The sequence below is a fragment of the Lissotriton helveticus genome, chromosome 10 (genome assembly GCF_964261635.1).
Source record: "Lissotriton helveticus chromosome 10, aLisHel1.1, whole genome shotgun sequence".
Lineage (NCBI taxonomy): Eukaryota > Metazoa > Chordata > Amphibia > Caudata > Salamandridae > Lissotriton > Lissotriton helveticus.
The window spans coordinates 547,840,154-547,862,852 of NC_136071.1; the positions used below are offsets into that span (position 1 = coordinate 547,840,154).

The 22,699-nt window shown below is 44.0% G+C and overlaps 1 protein-coding gene across 2 annotated transcripts in view; it reads left to right on the forward strand.

Annotated features, from left to right (window-relative positions):
* The window catches only part of PARN (poly(A)-specific ribonuclease), a 637,089-nt gene that overhangs the window by 156,039 nt on the left and 458,351 nt on the right, over positions 1 to 22,699 (forward strand). For both annotated transcript variants that reach the window (XM_078663093.1, XM_078663092.1), the window contains exons 10-12: positions 5,754 to 5,796; positions 7,449 to 7,529; positions 20,397 to 20,453. In XM_078663093.1, the coding sequence (XP_078519219.1) occupies positions 5,754 to 5,796; positions 7,449 to 7,529; positions 20,397 to 20,453 (181 nt within the window). The remainder of the gene's footprint in view (positions 1 to 5,753; positions 5,797 to 7,448; positions 7,530 to 20,396; positions 20,454 to 22,699) is intronic.

Below are 22,699 nucleotides of genomic sequence, written 5' to 3' on the forward strand. Positions count from 1 at the left end.
GAACATCAGGGCGTGACCCTGGTGGTTCAACACCTGGCAGGTTCCCTGAACGCCAGGGGGGACGAACTCCGCCGTCTGTGCATGATGGATCACGAATGGCGTCTGAACTCGGATGTGGCGCAAGTCCTCTTTCAGCAGTGGGGAGAGCCTTGGTTAGATCTATTTGCCACAGAAGAGAACGCGCAATGTCATCCATTCTGCACGTTGGAATTTCCAAGGCGGCACTCGCTCGGAGACGCTTTTCGTCGCGAGTGGAGTTGCAGTCTATTGTACGCCTCTCCGCCTATACCACTTCTGCCCAGAGTGCTGAAGAAGATCAGGCACATTCACTCTTTTAACTGAGAAAAGGGCTTAACAGTTCTAACCAATATACAAACTTGTCCTGCGCACGCATTGCAGTGGATACTTTTCTAGAAGTTTAGACCTTAGCTACTATAAATGAGTGCGGTTTAAGGCTGTGAAGAATGCTAGGAAAATGTGGTGTCATGCCTGTAAAATTGTTAACCAAACTTTTTGCACTACTTTGGGTTATGTTGCTTTCTTTCCTGGTTTCCATGATTCTGTCCTCCAGCAGTTTAATAGAAATTACCTCACGACAGTAGGACAGTTACTTTTCCGGTCGCGTATTTCGGGCCTTTTCTGATTTACAACTCTACTCTAACCAAAGTTTCTTCAAATTCTTACAAATAAGCGATTACTTAAATTACAATAAGTGATTTATGCTTTGATCTGATTTCCCAGAATAAATACACTCTGATAAACAGAAATTCCCTATTAGCGATTTATATACGGTTAAGACAAGTTACCCGGAGGGAGATCTGGCAGTTCTAGCTGATAGATGGTCTGCGAAATTAGGAAAACAATTAACCCGAAGGAAATCGAGGATGCTTTTACTTGCCCAGTTACAAAATTGGTTGAGGTTGATTCAAAATGCACTAATTAAAAACTGTTTAACATTGTAACATTTCTTTACAAGAAACTCAGTACTGCTATTCTTTTTGCCCGAAATATTATGTTTGTTATTGAAATGAGTGTGCCCATCTCGAGCATAGGATTGTTTATATTGCGATTGTCATGGCACAATTAATCTTACACGAGAATGGGGTAATCAGACCCACTATCAATGGCATTGATTTGTCATTCCCATGAATTGGTTTTCACCACCAATATGTTTAAAAGAAGGCAGACCCTCAGGATATTTATAGAAATATGTTGGTAGCTGTTTTGATATTGAATAATGTCTTATCCACTGTTTTACTTATTTTCTTCTTTCTTTCCTCAGTGATTACAGTATTAATTACCTAATGATGCAAATTGATTCATTTATTATAATTGTTTCTGTATATGCCTGAAATTCCCTAATAAAAAAAGCAACACTATGGGATGGTGGTGAATTTTTCTTTGACATTGCATGTGGTATAGTGGCCAAGGTATTGAATTAAATGTAAATGTAAATGTATTTCGATTTATATAGCGCACGAATCACCCAGGGGTCTCAAGGCGCTTGCTTAGGGAACCCGTCCTGGTATTCCCCTGTGAGATACCCCGGCAGGGTATTCACAAGGTGAAAGCCAGGCATCCCGCCGCGAGGGGCCATAGTGGAGATTAAGCAAGCTATTGCCCAGAGTCGCAGAGTGTGACCCTGTGAGTCGAGTAGGCACCGGAGCGAGAATTGTCGAGTCCGTGGAATTTTTGTGCCCGAGACCCGCCGAGGCGGGGAATCGAACCCTGGTCCACGGCTGATCTCAGCTTCCGGGTCTGCCGCCTCTAACCACTGAGCCACGCTTCTCCACTAAGAACCCAGCGCAACATTTGTAATCCAGCTCCTGCATATGACAAAAAAACTGCCTATTATTCTGGACATTCTAGTGCAAATAAAATAATCTTTCTGGCTGTTTTAAATAAAACGTTGCTTGCTCTTTAGAAATTGTGATTCTTATTTGCACAATTAAAATTTAGCTGCAAAAATAATTCAAAACATTCTAATTTTTGTCATTTATTGGTGCTTAAATATACATGTTTACATTATCCCCATAAAAACAATTAATAGCTCGATGAGAACCACCACCAAAAAAGTGATTGTGCTTAGTGAATGTGAGGGAGGCAGGCAACCTGGACAGCTTGATTATGTTGGAATCGGTCCGTACTTTCAGTTGAAGATGAAGATTTCTATGTGAATGAATTTTTACATCCACTTCTGTTCACGAAAGGAGGATAAAGAGGCAAACTAGTGGCACTTTATTGAGAGTTATTTTGGTAAGAGACACCACAATACCTCAGCAGGTAGTTTTGGGATCTCAGTCACTCTCACCGATAGAATAGTCACTATTTTGATTCTCCAGTGATTTAGGTGTCTCCTCAGGACTACGATCTGATACTGTCTCGTTTAGATAGCTAGCAAACTCGTGTTAACGTAGTTCTCCACGGTTTGTTTAAATTGTGTTTTTTTTTAGTTGATCTGTGCTGTCTGTTTGCTGGTGCAGAGTTTTTTATTTATTTTTTAGTCTGCTGGCATTCAGCCAGGTTTGTGGGCATCTTAATTTACTGGGAGTTCATAGCCTGGCGTTGGGTTTCACCCATAGGTCTTGCTGTTATATTCTGAACCTGCTGTGGTAATTGTTTTCAGTTTTAAGCCATTTGGTTTTTAAAATATCTGGAGAGGGTTCTTTTGATTATTTTAAAAAGGGCACCACCCCTATTCGCTGGGATTAATCACTTCGTATACCTGTGCCTGAAGCTGTAACTATAGAATGAAGTGTGTAATTCCGTAACATTTGAAATTGTTAATATTTGCAATCTAAACATGTAAAATGGCAATTCCTTGGGCTTTCTAGTGTCCCAGATTGTGTACTGACCATGCATTGCACCTTGATTTTACCAACTCTGCATGCACCTACTGCTCAAAATAGAGGCCTCCTATTTGACGGCTTCTGTTGCAGTACACATGTTTTTAATTAAGTGCTCTGCTACTTATTAGAGCTAGTTGTGTTATACATCCTAAAGCAAATATTGCTATATTTTGGTCTTGATGAAGTTTCTAAGTGAATCCCATTTCTATTGGTATACAAGATCCGTTTTCTATTCACTTCTTAAAACATGAAATGGAGTGAATGGCTATTATATATCCTCTTTTCCTCCAATACTCAAGCAGCCAATCAGGATAAAGCAGAATAACTAAAGTGGTGGAAGCACTGTAATAACGGATATCTTGCTTACATCCCCCAAAAAGTCGGCAATGGTGATTACGTTTTCTCTACTGATCCATCCAAGCTGTCACACAAGGTAACCTACTTTAGTCTTCACATGAATACTGGACTGATCGGTGTAACAGAGGCTCTCTTCATGGGGCGGTCTCCCACTTCCCACACTGGGTTGCCGACATTCTGCACAGGGGCAGTCGTATAATATTTGGTACAGCAGCATATTTCTCACACCTTGCTACGAGATCCACTTGCCAGATTAACCACTGGACATCACTCCCTCCAAGCACACTCCTCCTCCTCACAGGATCCTCTAGTCTCGGCAGGTCGCAAAGATGACTTGAGTTCAAGGTCCGGTGCTCTTGATTTCCCTGTGTGAAGTCATCTCAAGCAGCCCTGAGACTGGCATCCCTTATCCCCAGTCCAGGTCACACAAGCCAGAAGAACTCTTGCTGAGTTCTCCACATCGAAGTACAGCCCAGGCTGGTTGTCTGACTCCTGTTAATTTGGGAGCTTACAGCTTCTCTTTTTATGACCCATTTCCAAACACGTGATTTAGTGTCTCATGCTTTGAAGTTCGTGTTGCAGGGGTGCCTGCTTTGAAGTGCCCGCTCTTCTATTCTGTCATTTACCAAGAAAGCGGTCTGTCACAGCGGGAGTAACTCCAACACAGATAGCCCCACAACTCAGGCCATGAGTCAGTTGTGGATCACACCTGAATGTCTGCCTCACTGGCATATGATAAGATATCTGTCTGTCAGTCTGTCTCAAAAGGTTAGAAAGGCCCCAAGCCTACTCAAGGTCCATTTCCTTCCTGGGAAGTTCCACAGCCCACTGACTAGCGACATTTTAAAACTCAAAAAAACTGTTTTGAAGTGCCTGGGTCCTCCTGTGTTTCCCACCCAACTCTCAGGAATATAGCAATCCACAATTCTGACTGGGTGGATCTTCCATATGCCTCCCTCAAGACTCTGGGCTTCCAATATGGAATCCAAAGGCTCCCATGTATTATACCATCACAGCATGCACCCGTGTGCTACACAGCTTTACATGCTAACCCCACATAGGCAATGGGTGAGTTAAGCGCACAGCAGTGGAACTTGAAACGAATGGCCCCCACTTTAGTGACACAGGCCTTTACTCACTATTGATGATCATTACTAAAACACGGTATGCTGCCCCCACCGCGCTCGTGCTACTTAAAGCTTTGATAAGGGCAGTTGCCCATTACCACTTATGAGGGTACCCGCCTGGTCTGAGTAATACTTTTCTGTCACAGACGTAGGTCATGGCACACCCACATGATCCATGTTTGCCCCTGACCAAAGAATATGCTCCAGGGATCCAGATATTGTTGCAGCTGCAAGGGACTTCTCCATCCCTAAAGTGGCGCTGCAGTAAAAGATCAACCAGCGTGTTGTAGGGATTCTGCACAAACACAGGACTATGCATAGGATTATGGGACCTTAGTGCATAGGGACTGAGTCATCCTACCACCTTAGTACCTATGCGTCCAGGACCAACTAGCTATAGTGTCTCACTTACTTTCCTACTCAGAGAGAAACAAATGAGTAGACACCCCAGAACACAACACTCCTGAATCTCTCAGGAATTGCGGTTGGAAGACACACCCATGAAAAGAGAAGCTGTAAGACACACCCTTTCGCTCACACTCTTGTACTTGTCCACAATAAGATGTGACAGACACACGAACAAGTTTAAAATGTTTATTTTAACTAACGTGCACTAATATGCAGTATACGTGCCACATCAAGCAGAAAAATGCATAATACAAATACGGTCAGCATAGCAGTTAGTCCATAAATCATGAAAGTAGATGTTATAATGAAAAGACAGTATAACCGTACCTCCCTCCCCTTGCATAGAAGTAGGATTATATATTAGAAGATCTCTGGGCTTTGTCTGCAGTCACCATACCTTAGCCTAAATATGGTAGATCTACATCACTGGTGCTATCTCGCTCTTCTCCCTGGAAAGGTCCCTCACCAAGTGTGTGCTACCTATTCGTGTATTCCAATAAAACAAAAGTACGTTGTCCCAAACAGCTGCATTTGTATGTTTTGTCTAGGTGCTAAGGCTTGGCCAGAACAAAATAACAAGGGGCATTGTTCGACCTTGCTTACAATGTTCAGACAAAATCCCAGGAACCTGCAGAGTGTGAACACAGCGATGTGTTCTCATGTGAAAACGGCTATAGAGACAGTTGCAAAAATAGTCTTGTAGGAACGTGTGCAAAGCAGCAGGCCATCTGCAGCGTGCTCATGCTAACTTAGAGAAAACAACAATGTCCCCAGGGCCATGTGACAATGGGTTCTTCGTAATTATTTTTTTCTCCTCTTCTGCCTGGAGGGAGGGTAAAGGTTTGATTCAATGTTTAATACTTGATGAACATCTTAGTTTTAGTTTAATGTAATTATATGTATCAACACAGTTAAATTTGTCCTTCAGCGATACTTCAAATTGATGTCAAATATATTTCCTTTAAAAATCACATTGACAAGTACATAACAAAGCTTATTTTTTGTAATTTAGATATTCCAAAGGCCTCCACGTAGAGACGGTAGAATCTGAGAAGGTAAGCCCCTGTCAAAGCATGAATGCATCATACATTGTGACTGGAAGTGTGATAGTGCTATTACAACATATTGCCAATGTCCCAGAGCTGGGTCCTCTCCAATTCCTTCATTAGATATCTTTAGACACAACAAACGTTTATAGTCGCGCATTAGGTCATTTCATACCTTTTCATGTTTTTTAATTTCTAAAAATAATGTGGAACAGTTTTATTCATAAGCAATTGATTGGAATGTTGGGAAGCTAAGATAAACACCAAGGTCTTAATGACCTCCCTGCTTGATTATTCCTGAGGGAGCTTGTCACCGTGGTTTTATTGTCCTCTGAAGTTAGGTAATTTTATAGACACTGAATATGTCAGTCCTATTGCCTTCCTGAACTATGGTTGCATTTCAAATTGATCATAGTCTGCAAGTATTGAAAGATCTCGATTGGTGACCCAATAGCATTCTATGTTGGGTACATTTAGTGGTAGTGACAAAAACCACAGGCAATCCTTCTAAAAGTCCTGTGGTCTTGCTGAATTCTGGGCTGGATAAGCCTATTATTGATCTGCTACTAGGCCCTGTATTGAAGGAAGCAAAGTATCTCGCCTAAGGTATGAAACCCGACTCAGCAGCTGGTTGGAGTATAGGTGAGCATTGTTGTGCCACAGTGACACATTTGCTTTTTCATGTAGAACTTAATGCATGGACTGCTTTTTTGTTTTATGTTCATAAAGTTACATGGTAAGCCTAGTGGTGTAACTATTCGTTCTCAAGAGGGCACATTTCATGGAAATCTATAAGAGACGATTATGGTGTTAAAAATGCAGCTTCTCAAATGAAAACCCGTTAGATGTCAACCATAAATTTTGTGTTGAAATTTTTGGATGTTAAAGTTGTGTACATTTTGTGATTTGTATTTGTTGGACTTGGTTAAGTGCAGCAACATGGTCATTTTTCTGTGCTATGACCGTTGTGGGCAGTCACAAAGTAAAATTTTTTTTGGGGCAATGTAATGGTACAGTTCCATTTGAGGCTCACAGTCTTGTTTAAAGCCACCTCTCCTACATTGGCATGATTATGGGATACGCTTGTAAACGTGAAGCTAAAGAGTGTAGTTTGATTCCACGGTGAATCAAGGACTAGAAGTACTGCTTGTTTGATCACTGGCAGTGCTTTTTCATTGCACATTACATAATTGTTGATGTACACATTTTCTCTCTCCAAAAGTATGATTATTTAGTATGTGTAGGATCGACCTGTAAAATACAGTCTTCCTCTCACTGTATTAGCCAGAGGATATCACTGCAGTAAAAGCAATAGGAACTGGAGGAAGCTTATTCATTTTAGGATTGAGAGGATATTTCCCCCATCTGTACATCCTTGCAAACTAACCTTACCATACCTGTCGACTTTGCCTAACCTACAGCTGTTCTGAGGGGACCAGGAGAAATCCCATACTTAACAATTCAATTGTCAGTTATACCAGTTGGTACACTGAAGCTGAATTCTTTAACTTGATTTACAGCTTATTCAAGCATAGCACCAGAGTAATTCTTGTCTCACACCACTGTTACACAAACTTGGTTTGCTAATTAGAGCAATAAAACCTTTCTTTTTCACTATGTAATTCATTTATGTGATAACTAACACAGCTGTTTTCATTTAGAATGAACGCTACATCATTATTAGTAAGGTTGATGAAGAAGAACGTAAAAGAAAAGAGCAACAGAGGCAAGCAAGGGAACAGGTATGTGTTGTGGGTCTTAAAAAGTAAAATATTTACAGAGCAATTGTATTACTTTTGAATTCCATTTGGGTACAGTGAGGACTATTAAGTGCATTGATGCACTCTGTTAAAATGGGGAAATTGTTTGGTAAACGTTGCAGAATACAAGACGCTAAAATAAACTCAGTCTTATCAATAAACATTTTCCATGGTCTTTAGCAAATTTAAAGAATGACCAAAGGAACAAATGGGATTTATTGAGTTCTACAAAAACAAGTATGGATGCTTGATTGTTGCTCCCTAATACAGTAAGAGTTAAACAAAATATGAATACAAATCATGAATGGGGACTGAGTTGGAGATTAATTGAGATTAAAATACAGACTGAATGCAGGAATAGGAGAGTGAAATGTGCGAAAGTTGTAAAAGAGTCTTGAAATGAATGAGGCTCTTGTTGCTTGTTTTGGTGCTCCAGAAAAGATGAATGAACTAGGTCTCGTGTTGCTATAATCCATGGTTTCATTTTATTGAATCTAAAACGATTTCAAACAATTATAAAAAGATTTGAAGTAAAATGTTGAAAAATGCTACTTACCACTCTTTTTTGTAGTCTTTGCTGTCAGTCATGTGGTTTTGCAGTAGCGTAAGACACTTGGTAATGCCTAGCTGTTGAAGTACGCTTATACTACCAGAGGTAGTATAGCCGTCAACAGTGGGTTCAAGTTATGCCATCTTGTGCTCTACTCTACATTTTTGTGGGTTGTGATGTTGCGTACCATTGAAATGTATTGATTCATTACATTTATATTGTGCTCAGTACCCCATTGTGTTTCTTTGGACTGGGCTTTCAGGGTTACCCAGAAAATGTGTTCTAAACGCCCTTCTAAAATCGAAGCAATACAGAATTGTGTGTGGCCCTCCCCCCCCCCCCCCCCCAGTCTTGATCTTAACAGTCTATGCAAAACGTTTTTGATTTTCATAACTACCTAGGTGGTGGTTAGGGATGTTTGCGGTTGGCTAGATAATGAGGTGCAAAGTTCAAGCTTTTATACAACCAATATCCTACTTTGAGCAATCCAGTCATGATCCAGTAGCCAGTGAAGTGGCATAAGTAATATTTTAGTGAGGCCAGAGACCATATTTATTTATTTTATTTATTTAAAGAGTTTTATATAGCGCTGGCTCGACCCGGAGGTATCAGAGCGCTTTACATGAGGATATGCGACTTACAAGTTTCAAATTACATACGTTACAAGAGCACAGTAAGACATAAGGGGAAGGGGGAGGAGGGGGACACAGCAGGGAGACGGGGAGAAACAGTGCCCAAAGTCCGGCTGGGTAGGTGACGGCCAAGGGTATACTACTTACTACTTACAAGGGTATAGTACTTACTTGCCCCAACTTTGGTGAATCACACACAAACTTTTTCTGAAACTCTTCAAGTTATACGCACTGCATATACCACAATGCAGAGGGGCGATCCGGAGGAGAGGCTAGCAGTGTGCTCCCATCGTGGTTTTCCTGTTAAAGGGCTCCCGTGAGCCCCTAAGCTGACGAGCTTTTGGAGATGCACCTGCGCGCCTAAGAGGCATTGAGGCCTGTGACGGTTGTTTGGCGGCCTTCTCAATCACCCCAGAACTTTTCTCTACTGATGAGGGATACTATCCCGAAACATGAGCCATGTCTCGTGTCTAGAGATGCTGGAAATTCAAGTACTTACTTGCACCAACTTTGGTGAATCACACACAAACTTTTTTTGAAACTCTTAAAGTTATACGCACTGAATATACCACAATGCAGAAGGGCGATCCGGAGGAGAGGCTAGCAGTGTGCTCCCATCGTGGTTTTCCGATATAGCTGTCTAGGCAGCTCCACCGGGCTTTGGCCATATTGCTCAATCTCCGAGCGAGTTACAAGTTTCAAATTACCTACGTTACAAGAGCATAGTAAGACATAAGGAAAAGAGAAGCAATGTGACAGTAATTAGTCAGAAGAAGGGGGAGGAGGGGGACACAGCAGGGAGACAGGGAGAAACAGTGTCCCAAGTCCGGCTGGGTAGGTGACGGCCAAGGGGGTGAACCAGGGCTGATCTCCTCTATAGCTGTCTAGGCAGCTCCACCGGGCTTCGGCCATATTGCTCAGTCTCAGAGCACAGTTTCTTTTAAAAGTCTTTCTGCGTTGCCATTTCGGTCATGACAGGTAAGTCTTTGAGTCTTCGAGTATATTGTACCTCTTCGTCATGTGCTTGGCCCTGTTTGGCTGACGCGATGTCAATTTGCGACCTTGTTGGATACTTTTTGGTATCATAAGGGTTGCTGAGCGGATCTGACCGGTTACGTGCGCAGCTCTCATTCCAACCTGTATAAAATGGATGCAGGCAGAGTCTTGCTGGTGGGTTGTTTGGTTGGAGAAATTCCTGGAACCAGATAAGCAGTCACTAATATGCTGTCAGGCAGTTTCAAAAGCTTGATCCACTCAGGGATGTTGGAATTGTGTGGGATTCCCTTGATAGCGGTAGAGCAACAGAGAGGGAAGCTTGTGTATGGGAATGATGGGTCAGCGTGATGGGGAACGAACTTCAGGAACACAAACTAGACGAAAGTCGCCATCTTAGGGTCAGGCAACCCGCTTCTGGATGAGTGAGGGAAAACTGCTGCATCCATCTGGATTAAGTTAAAGAAATCGTACAGCGGGAGGACCGGACCTGCTAGCAGATCTTAGTGGGTCACCGCAGACGTTTTCAACTGATTTGGTGTAAAAAGAGCCTTCCACTCACTTCAGCCGCCATCTTAGGGTCAGGCGACTATTAGTAAATGATCGTCGCAAGGCAAGAACACGGATCATGGCAACAAAAGTTATTTTGCATTGACAAGAAATACGGCCGGTAAAAGCCTTTTAAAGCGGGCGCTCAAAGAGGTCAATGTGGTTGTTTAATCTGTACCTTCATTATCTGCCATTTTGAAGCTTTGTGTTTCACAGTCCAACGGGAATGTGGCGTTGATCCAGCCCGACTCAATACCTTCAATCAAGCCATGACATTCCCATTGCGGCAGCGCTCCAGGCGTCGGCGTTGTGGAGGGATCGGGTCCCAGGGCTCCTGCGTGTACCTGCGTGTACCCCCGTGTACCCCCGACTCGAGCCCTAACTGCTCTGACACAGAGTAGAAAGATATGCATGCAGAAGCCGCGCCTCCTTCCTTCATAGAAATGAAACATTTCTTCTCTGTAGCTAGGAATTTTTACATTAGCTTTTCCGCAGTTGTCCCAACCTGACAAAAAAAAATCCTAAAAAGCACAACCTTTGACGTGTGGAGCGTGGTCAGCCGATGACCAGAAGCACCAATATCCAGCTTTTAATGCCCTCTGCCTATGAACATGGCATTTTGGCAGATGCAGTAGTTTTATTATGGCATTCTTCACTATCCCCTCTACTAGGGCTCGTTTGTTGAGATGGTATAGGGAGATAGTTTTCAGTTTAGCAAAATGCTAGAACTACCTACTGACGAAAGAGCTGATCTGTCTGAAGCTATCTGCATCAAATTTAACCCCGCTGTGCTTAAACCTGGATACAGTTAAAACATTTTTGTTGAAATGTATAAAATATAAAGCCCGGTCACCCACCATTTGATGTAAAACCTCACCTTTAAATGTGTAATACTTTTGAGCAACAATAGTGTTGTCCCTTTAACCAGTAGGTCATTTTATTTATTTATTTGCAGAGTTTTATATAGCGCTGGCTAGACCCGGAGGTATCGGAGCGTTTTACGTGAGGATTAGGATCATTCTTGTAGATAGAATATAAAATGCCTTCAAAACAAGGTCCATGATTACACTAAATAGCTTATCTATAAAGGTCATTAAATGGGAAGGATGCTACCAGAATATGCTTCAAAGGACTTAATGATGATGTAATGCAGGCTTCCCTTTACTTTCCATGGGGGTCCATAGTCCTAGTTGCAGTTTTTTAATGTTCTGTGTGATTTCTCCACATAAGAGGCATACCTATCAGTTTTAAAATCTGCAAGACCTTGAGAATGGAATTCCCCATCATTGCATAAGAGCGGTGAAATAAGTCAAAAAATCCCAGGCAGCAGCCTTCACCCATCATTGCATGTCATCTGGCGTTTCAGGATAGGATACCTTTTGGGTCTTGATTGCAACCTTCTTTTTTTTTTTTGCAAAATCTTTTTATTGGCATTTCTTATTTTCGCACGGGCATCCATTTTGTTCAATTGTATAATACATATACAGGTTTTCATCTTAACACTCGGTAGTGGAGTAGTGTGGCTCACTGGTTAGAGGCGGCAGGCCCGAGAGCAGAAGTCAGCCTGGGACCAGGGTTCAATTCCCGACGCGGCAGGGTTGTGGACCTTGGTCAGCGGACTCGATAATTCTCGCTTCGGTGCTTACTCTAATCAGGGGTTCCACTCGGCAGCTCTGGGCATTAGCTTGCCTAATCTCCACAACGGCCCCACCAATTCCGGGGAGGCCTGGCTCCACCTTGGGGACTCCCAGCAAGGGACCATCCCACAGGGAAAGCCAGGACGGGTTCCCCAGAGTTATACAGCGCCGGGACGCCCCGTTGCTGGGGCAGCTGTGTGCTTTACAAGTATACTACATTTACATTTACATTTACATTTACATTTAAACTGTTACATTTGTATCGAAATATACTTTTATTATCTAGGCAACTTTGTTGGTTGCAACCTTCATTTACAGTTTTCCTGACAGGAAGTATTAAACATGGGTTTCCTTTTCTGCATATTACCAGCATGATATGCAGGGCCTTAGTGTTACCTCCGAGCCAAATAGCAAACCTGTCATTTGAGTCCTCATTCAAGACCCGGAACCTCCATATATGTGAACACAATGCTTAAGCCGGCTTTTTCTGGAAGCTGCAATTGTTTTCTTTCTCACAGGATACCCTGTGTCCCTGCCACATGGACACAATATGATCCTTCTTTTTAAATCTGAAAGTACAAGAGTTCCAAATTAAATCAGCCTCAAATTAATTTAAAAAAAAATGAATTTGTGCATTTAAAGCATCCTTATGTATCACATTAAATAAGCAGGATTGCGCACAGCTCTGCCATTTTGACGAAGTCCAATTTAAGAGCTTGATGCTTCAAGTTGACACGAGTAGTCTCACTCTAACCATAATCCTTTCTTTTGTACAGTAAGAACAAAAATAGTTAAATGAAAACCATAACTGCTTCATGTTGGACCCAAATAGGAGGACCAGACCTGCTCCATTGCAGTGTATATTTGGTGTAGGAACATGACAACAATAGTAACTTTTTATATAACTTAATATTGTAGATTTGCAGGTGAAATAGCACAACATCCTGCCTTTTACATGTTCTGTTTATTTATGGCCATAGTAGAACATTCGTTTACAGGACTGTCCACCTTCAACCGTGGGTTCTGCAGCGTCAGTAATGCACAGCTAGAATTAAACTTGACACAGCTGTTCTCCTACAACCCCGGGGATTGCAGCGTTTTAAGGCTCGTTTTAAATCGGAACATCCCATGAACATCCCCCCTCCCCTCCCCCCCCACACACACACCCTAACTCCTTTGAAAGAGTTAGTTGCAGTGACCTTTGAGTACAGACTATTGGCTCATGTTTTGGGACTGCAAGAGTGTGTATTGGTATGTAGTGCTTTGAGCTGGGATGGACTTTCAGGTGTCCCTGTCATGGGAAGCCAGCACAGCAGTTTCAGTTAAGTCTGACTGGTCTGCTCATTGAATTTGGGGGACAGGGTAATGATGAATGGCGCCTACAGGTCAGGGTGTGCTTCACCTTTGGAGTCAACCGCTAGGGAGAGTTTTTCCATCCCCAGAATGAATCATAGTCATAGTTTATGGAGCTACACTATCGGTGCTCCATGCTGAGAGAAGGACTTGGTGGGCTACTACTATGGCCAAGGCCATTTAACTCTTCCCCCCCCCCTCCCCCCCCCCCTCCTCCTCAGTGAGTGCAAGGGTGAGGTCAAATGATTGGAAAGCCCTGGATAGTGAAGGCCGGGATCTGGGGATCGTGGTATTGAATGCCTTATCTATGTCCGCTAGAATAAAATACCAAAATCCGACTAGTTTAGGGCAGTGCCAGAGAAGGTAGACCAGGGTGCCCATCCCCCCCACATCCCTTCCAGCAATCTTTCCGGCTCTCTGGGCTCCAAGTGTGGAGCATTGCTGGTGTAAAGTACCAGTAAAAGACTATTTTATGACGCATGTGTGCTTGCCTTATGTGAACAGTATGCAGGCCCAGTAGTAGATGTCCTCCCTCTCCATGATGGGTAAGGCTCTATTTAGTTCAGCCTTTCACCTCTTCTGCCCCGCTTTCCTGGCCAGTGGTGCCACCCCACCCAGTAGAGCATAGATCTCCGTATTAAGCCGTCTGTTAATTTTCATAAGGAAAACCCTTATTTCACAAGGCATAAGGGGACACTCAGTAAAGTGTAATGGTACGCTGCAGCACCCAGTACTGGATTTATACATATTAGATGCGATCTGCTTCTTCTAGATCCTAATAATCCTTCATTTGATGAAACCCTTGTTTATCGACCAGGCAGCCTATGCGCTTGCAGCTGCCATCCATCGTCAGAACCCCTCTTTGTGCATCCCTGGGGTAAAGTCAGGCTTAGCTAATATTGGTGTCTTTTGGGAAGGATGTCAGTCTGGCCACCACTGCATCCCAGATTCTGAATGCAGAGTCAGTCACTTGTGAAGAGCCCATGCTCAATGTTTGGGGAGCCAGGGCTCTTTCCATATGTGGGAGCCCGCCACAGCCTGGTCCATAAAGCACCAATGCTTCTCGGAGGCTGGTCTGCACCATTCCACCAGAAACCATAGGAAATAACGCACGATCATGGAGGCCACCCTCTCGTGTCATGTGATAGAGTAGCTGCCTGTAGAGATCGGTTGCTTCCCATCCCAGATGAACGGGTTGATTCCTAGCTGCAGGCACCATAGTGTGTGTTTTGGTGGAGAAAGTGTGAGGACCTGAAAGATGTAGTGAATACGAGGGAGGACTGTAAAATTTAACAGCCGCTATCCTACCCAGCTAAGACAGCTGCAGGCTACTCCATTGAGCCTGGTCTGACATGACCTGGGAAGTGATGGCAGCATAGTTAAGTGTTGCTGTCTTGGCCACCAAGCGGGCCAGCTTGATACGATATGCACTCCCCTGCCCAATCAGAATGGAGCAATGAGTGGTGGTGTGCTTCCTGGGACTGGGCAAGCGATAGGTTAAGGATTTGAGATTTTTGCATATTAACCTTAAACCCCCACACTTCCCTGAATAAATGAAGTTCTGCTACAATAGCAGGGAGGGACTACTCGGGATTAGTGAGTGCAAGAATCACATCATTGACATATAGGCTGATAAGGTGGCGATCACCGCCAAAAGAGAATTCTTGTAATAGCTGGATTGACCCAAAGTCTTTGTACCAGGGTCTCCATGTATAGGGCAAATAAGAGGGTGGAGAGTGGGCACCCATGTCGTGTGCCTCTCTGGATAGGGAAGGGTTGGGATAGGTGCTGTTGACTCTAGACACCCATAGGGCACTGTAGACACTGCGACCCATAGCCAGAATCTATTTCCGAGGCCGAATTGTCTTAGATAGGGCTGATGTACCCTATAAAACTCCTTTTCAGCATCAACGGAAAGAAGAGCCTGCCGCCCTCTAGGATTGGTGGATCTTATCCTTCAGATGAAGAATGTGTGTGCGCGCTATTATCCCCACACTGACAGGGGGGATTAAAGCCTGCCAGCTTGGGATCAATCAGGCCAGGCATGAGGGGATTGAGGCAGTGGGCCAGGATGCTGGTAAATAGTTTTGCATCTATATTTAATGGTGATATAGGTCTATAAGACTAACACACAGACTAGTCTTTGCCAGCTTGTGGATTAGCAGAGATGTAAACCTCCAGCATAGTGTCTGTGATGGATCCGGTATCAGCGAAGGAGTTAGAGGCATGTAAGCAGTGGGGCCAGATCTTGGCAGAAAACTTTATAAAACTGTGGCGAATAGCCATCTGGCCTGGGAGCCTTCATCGGTTTCAGACGGGCGATGGCCAAAATTACCTGTTTTATCCCGATGGGTCCTTCCAAACTCTCCACATCGTGTGGTGAAAGAGGGGTGACTGGTACAGTCACCCTCTGGTATCCCGCACGGTCGGCAGGTTTAACCCCGGGCGATTTGTATAGTGTACTGTAGAAGTCTTCGAAGATTGCTGCGATTTGAACATCCCTGCCCGCTTTGGTGCCTGAATTGGTACGCATCACTTTGATTCTTTCTGGGTTTTGGCCCGAAGCCAGCGGGCCAACATCCAGCTGTATCGATTGCTTCCAAGATAAAATGTATGTTTTAGTCGTGACATTGTGTATTCCGCCCTGTCAAGATCCAGGCGCTTGAGGAGCAGGCACACACTTTCGAATCCCCTCTACACCTTTGGGGCCCCAGTGTACTTACGTATGGGCTCTAGCACCTTCTGCTCGAAGGTCATTTACTTCTTTCCAGCGACGATTAACAGCTGCCGAGATAACCATCAGCTTCCCTCTGAGCACAAGCTTCAAAGACTCCCATAAGGAAGTTTGACGTCTCTCCTGTGTCGTCCCAGAGATAGTTACTGATCGCCTTTCGCAGAGCTTCTACGTCCGATTTGGATTTGAGGAGGCTAACCCTGTGCTGCCAGTGTGGCGATGATCCACTTGTAACACCAGGGAGAGGCTGGGCATGATCAGATATGGACATGGGGGCAATATCGTCCTTTTTTATTTTTTAACAAGGGCTTGAACCGCCTGGGATGCTAGAGAGGTCGATGCAGGCATTGGTTTTGTGGGCCGCGGAGTAGTATGTCGTCTTGCATGTTAGTGTGGAGAAGATGCCGGAAGTCCCCATGGCCACAATCGACTAACCACCAGAGGCCCTGGGTTGAAAAGTCACCGTATTGGCCAAAGGTTGGTGTCCATAACTAGGTTCAAGTCCCCACCCCCCAATATGGAAACTTCAGGAGATTACAAGACTGATGTGAGGGCTGGCTTGATAGACATATCTGGGTGGTCGTTTGGTGCGTAGATGGAAGCAAGTGTAGTAAAAGTTGCCCAGGTTCAACTGTTAGGCAAGAAACATCCACATAATTTCTGTCAATCTGTTCTGGACCTCTCCTTTGAAACCCCTGGAGAGTAAGATCGCCACCCCTTCCTTTCTTCGCAGGGCCTGAGGACCAGTATCAGCAGGGAAACCAGTGGGTCTTCATCCTTTATCTGTGGGGAGTGGGTGAGCCTCCTGTAGGATGCATATGTCACTGCCGAAGTGCTCTAAGAGATGGCGCAGCGGCACGTTTTGTCTGGTTGAGGACTGGTACATTTAGGCAGGTCACCTTAAGCTCCAGGAACATGCGTAAGAGGAGAGATCTGGAGCCTGCCCCTCCTGGGTTATTCCTGCCATGGAGGATAGAGGGTCGGTACAAGAGCGGGCACTTGGGCCCCATGACCTGTAGACAGATATCAATAGGTTGGGAGATGTGAAGTAGTAAGAGCAAATAATAACAAAACTCCATCAACATTGGTTATAAAACTGATACATTAACAAGCCCATGAAGAATGTAAGGTCATATGGTGGACAAGGACCGATCAGTCGAGCAAGGCGCACTCTTCAGAAGGTGTACTGATTCAGTGAGCCCCCTCCGCCACAGACCTAAGCAAGATGGGTAGTCCCTTGCATGTTACAAGACTGATGTTATGAGAGGCATCCAGGCAGCTATGGCTCGAGTAATTGATCAAACGCTTGACTTGCTGGCTCTGAATGCTAGACTGTCCAAGACCACTAGGCGCTCCTGAGCATACTTTTTTTGGGACAGGTTGTGGAAGCTTCTTGCCTCTGCCAGCTTATTTCCAGTGTGGTGACCGTGTGGGTAAGCCCCTGGTAGAGCCAGGCCTGGAACGGGCAGCGGGGTCTCGCGGCAAATCAAGAATGTGACAGGCTTCCCTTAGTGTTTTAGGTTGATGGTTGACCCTCCCATTACAAAACCAGTCGAAAAGGGTACCCCCATTGATGGTACACCTCTTTAGCGTTCAAAAACTCAGTGACTGGTTTGAACTCTTTGAAGGGTGAGGAGTGAGATGTCTTCGGAGAGCCCGATTTGATGATCCCAGAAGTGGATACGTTGTTTGACCCTTGCGTTCCGCATGATGTCTTCTCTGATCTCAGTCATGTACACATGCCAGGAAGTCTGGAGGTTAAGTGTTGGAGCCCCCAGGGTACTTGGTTTACCCTATCGAGCTGCAGTTCAGAGTCTTCGGCCCATCCTAGGTTTGAGCGTAACTGTGCCTTTACATAACACTTGATGTCAGGGCCCTCGTAACCCACTGGGATTCCCCTGAGGTGAATGCTATTATGCAGGATCTATTCTCAAGGTCCTTGCCTCGGCACGGAGTTCATTGTGCTGTTTGTGACGTCGTATGACCTCCTGTCTCTGCATCCCCACTTCACTTCTTCCCATCTTATCTTCCAAAAGAGGAGATCCATTCACCCACCAAAGAAAGGTCCTTTCTCACTTACCGCAGGTCCTGTGAGACCTCTTTTAAGTTCTTGATTGTACGCCTTGAGTGAGCTGAACAGGAAGCCTAAGAAAGCTCTGTTCACCAGGGCCTGCTCTAAATCAGGAGTTTATTCCGAGTCCAACTGTGGGGGTTGCTGTGAGGCCGGAGCTGGATATTGGAGGCAGCTGGTGCGGAGCGGGTGAGCATATCCTGCACTGACTAGTCACGCTTGCCCCTTGCTGTTGCCATGACCGGTGGAGGTGGGGGGGCTAAATGTCTCTGGTCTACTCATTGTGATGGCTGGCCAACTTCGCCATTTAGTAGGTGTCTCCGGTGACAGGTCCTCATTCTAGCAGGCTCCCGGAGGCTCAAGTGCAAAGTGGGCACCACCCACCACCACCATGCAGACCCCTGGTAGGTATAGAGATCTGGCACATGGGTGCCTTGGACCCGCATAATGCCCAGCAGACCCTTATCCTTTTGCCTAGTGCTGCTGCACTGACTGGTTGAATTGGGTGCGAGGTATGGAGCGGCCGTACGGGGAGTTGAGCATCTTGATCCGCTTGTCTCCTTACAGGCCTCCCCAATGGCAAGACTGTCCTTCTGCAGTCTCTAGAGGGTTAGAGTCAAAGTGGATTGAATATGTTGTCGCCAGCTGTCTGAGTTTTTGGGCAGAAGTCTGGCACAGGAGCGGGCCACAGAAAACACTCCAAGCCCACCCGTGCCACTCCGTGGCCCAGTGCCAGGAGACCCACCCCCACACCTCCCCCTCACCCCGGTCACCACTTACTGGTGATGGGTGTGAGTGGAGGGGGGGCCAAATCAGGTAATGTGCTTACTGTCTGGACCCATAGGGGCCCTGAAGAGGCAGCTCAGAACGTCGTTGCTGCTGTGGAAGGCGGCACTGCATGGCCTGCAGCCCCGCGGTTCAGGAGGCCACCATCTTGCCTGCCTTGCAGCCGGTTATCCGGGCCATCACGCTGTGCCCAGATCACTTCCTGTGCCGGAAGCAATCTGTCGATGGGAGCTGGGCTGCTACCGCAGCATGGTAGATGGACTACACAGAGGTCGCTGGCCCAGAGGCACCATTACCGCAGTTTTAGATGGCCTGGTTTTGCAGAGGAGTGGATGACATGGCTTACTCCGCCGCCATACCCCCTACATAGTATTTTATTTTTTTATTGTCACTTTAATTTTAACTTTTGCTTGAATGGGTAAAGCGATAAGCAGATATTTAGTCAAAAGTGATTTTTGATTTTGAGAACTAGGGAGCTGTACAAGAAAATATGGCGGCATTTGAGATTATGCTTTTAATCCTGACACTTAGTCTTTCGGAACTTAGGTCTGAGTCTGAGTAGTCGAATTTTTCAGAATTACTATTATTGTAGCACTGCATGATATTCCTGCATTTAGTCCCTTGGCTACAGTACGGACATCTGGTCCTTCACCGTCATCACTAAGTCGGTTGTTGGATTTAATGCTGTACAAAACCCTCACATGACGTATTTTCCAGCGAATGGCTGGTCTGATGGGGTTTTATTATCAGCCTATGGGCCTCTTTGACAGGTGTTCATACATGCTTTCAATTTTGGTACATGTTGTTTCTCATAGCTGGACTGCACTCCCTTGACCTGGTATGCTCCTTTGTGTTTGGCATTTGAGATTAGCCTTCAAGCCAGCCATTATGGCATACTTTCCACGCCACATTTTGACTTTTGCCCTTCAAATCACCTCAATTCTCTGCTTTTCTGTCAGATTCCCTTTTGCAGGTACTTTTGGAAACTCAGGCATTCTATTTTTGGCATAGTTAATATTTTACCCTCCCATCTTTTTTATTTTTTAAAGAGAATAATTCAAACTGATTAATACAAGATTATAGGATGACATATATTACTTGCTCTTGTAAGCACAAAAAGTAGTTTTCAATTCTGCATAGCATTTTTTTTTTTTTTTGCAACGCCAGTTACTATTTCCTAAAGCATTTTGATGGCTCAAGATTGCTGCAGTGTACGCCGATCTTGGCTGCACATAGTCAATATATTTTAGAGAACAGTTGTTTAAATCTGTATTTTGATTTTTTTACTCTTATATTGGTTTTGTAACCGAAGCAATCTTTTTTTTTAAGCATTTTAATATCGATTTTACTTCTCAATTATATTTTATTAGCCATGCTATGAAATACTGCATTTAGCCTAATATCTGTCGTGAGGTTAACACACAAAGATTTAATTTGTTCTTCACTGTTTGCCATAACTAACATTTTTATAAGTTACACATTTTCATTTTATGAAGCTGTCTGGATTGTCCAATTTATCTTATTTTTTATGCTGTCCATTCCAGGAGGAGCTGGATAATGCTGTAGGATTTTCCAGAGTAATCCACGCTATTTCAAATTCTGTAAGTACTTTTTTTGTATTGTAATTGCATTTAAGTAGCTCTTCTTACCCCTGATGCGGTGCTGAAATGCATTTGCAGACGTGTAGTAACCCAACTACATGGGCATGTTTCAGTTTCGGTATTTTGGGGTACATAAATCTCAGGGTAATTAATTTTAAATGGCAAAAAAGTACAGTCAATGGCAAGGAAATAGTAAATGATTACTGTTATGAGGTAAAGTAAGTAGGGCTTCGGGATAATGGGAAAAGGTAGTTAGTTAAAAGAGATGTTCAGAGGTCTACCCCCCATTAATTACATACTGTTTTTATATATACATGTATACAAAGCAAGCATTGGCCAATGGGACAAGTTTTATAATTAAAAATGCAAGCCAAGGCTGTTGGCTTTGCAAGTGGTGGGGGCGTCTTATGGAATTCATGTTGCCCATTATTCTCACCAACTCTTACAATATTTTTTTTGAAAAGTTTTTGAAAAGCAAGAATTTTTGAATAAACAAATCCAAGCACAGCAAGGTACCTGTGAAATGTATCTATGTGTATGAAATAGCAGCTCCAGTCATTCAGGTATTGAGGCGGCAGTGCTTTCATTGCCAAACCAATTCGGGAGCAGCAAGGGACAGTCCCTTTAGAAATGACTCATAGAATTTGACAAAGTCGCTAGTGGACTGTGGTCACTGACTCTCCCAAGATGACTGCAAGGAGTCATTTGGCCATAATGACTTAAACGTGAATACCCAGGGGCCACAATTCAAGATATGTGAACTGTATATTGTTGATTTAAGACAACTGGGGCTCTCTAGGAAATGGTGGAGACGAGGAAAGTAGGCAAATAAATAGAGGCCCTTAATGCAGCAGTGGTATCTCAGAAGCTTATTGGTCCCGTCTTTTCAGAACCTTTTTGGCAAAACAGCATAATTACCTGTTAACACTTAAAAATGCATAAGTCCAATTTAACCACTTTGAATGTATAAACACAACAATACCATTCTTCAAGTGCTGTGAACTCTATATCTTGGGGATGGGGAAACCTCCATGTAGATATCTTAGGCCCTAAATGGAATACTGCACACCATACCCTGTTCTGGAAAAATAAGAACAGGCCAGTTTCTCACTCTCCTCTACATGGACTCCCCCGTAGCCCATATAAATAGACGTGCAGTTGTTGGTATTTTTTAAGGCATACAATTATTTATTATTCAATAAGTCTTGTTTATCAGAGTGAAGGTAAACCGTATAACCTCAGTAGTCTTAATATAAAAGAAAATTAACATTGGGAGAACCCCAAACATGTTTTAGCACTTGTTCTTCATTTCCTATTCAGTTAGTCTGGTCCCTGCCTAATATCTACACATGGAGCCTCATGATTGCTATGTTGGCTAAAGGGTTATTCCTTATTATTGCTACGCCGAACAGTGTAATCGTCCCTGCATAACTTATAAAGCTACTTGGGTCTGCAGTCTGATAACTACACTTCAGCGTGCCCTCCTTAGCAATCAGTCCTTGTGTGCGACTCTCCTAACTTCTCACATCCTCTCATACTTTCTCCTCCAATGATCGTGTATGGAGAGCGGATACTCCTGCAGTTTGTTAAATATTTGCTCCAGAACACTAGCAATGCCTGTGTTACAGAAGCACACTGAAGGCAGGCAAATATAGCCATTTCTATTATCCAAGGTTGATTAGTTCTAAGCAAGGTGGCCTTGTAGCAAAAATCACTGCATGTAGCCCAGCAGCTTTGAGAGAAAGTTTTCAGTTCTCTGTTTTGTTTGCATGTCTAATATCTTCTCTGAATATGTCTGAAAATAGTATTGCAATCTTGCACGCATGTTTAGCACCATTCAGAATATTAGTTTTCTAAGTACTATGTCTCTCATACACTCTAAAGAATTAGTGCTTTCATGTTGGCAAACAATGTTGTCTGAGTTATATGTAATGTGTATGTATTATGGAAGAAGCCTGCCACACAAAACCAAAGTTTTACAAAAAGAAAATGTCCTTGGTGAAAAATATTGCATGTTCACACATAACCGTGCCCACCAGTAAAGTACCTTCCTTTGACTTTCAGTTCCTGCCTCTTGTTCCCTGAGCGACCCGTTCCCCGAAAAGTTACTACACCCACACCACTTAACTCAATCAACCCACTTGCCCTCCTTGCCTCTTATTGATCTAATGCTTCTCATACTGTCTCCTGCACTTGCAGGTTCCCGTTTTTTCCCTTGGATCTAACAGCCAATCTTTGTTATGCAA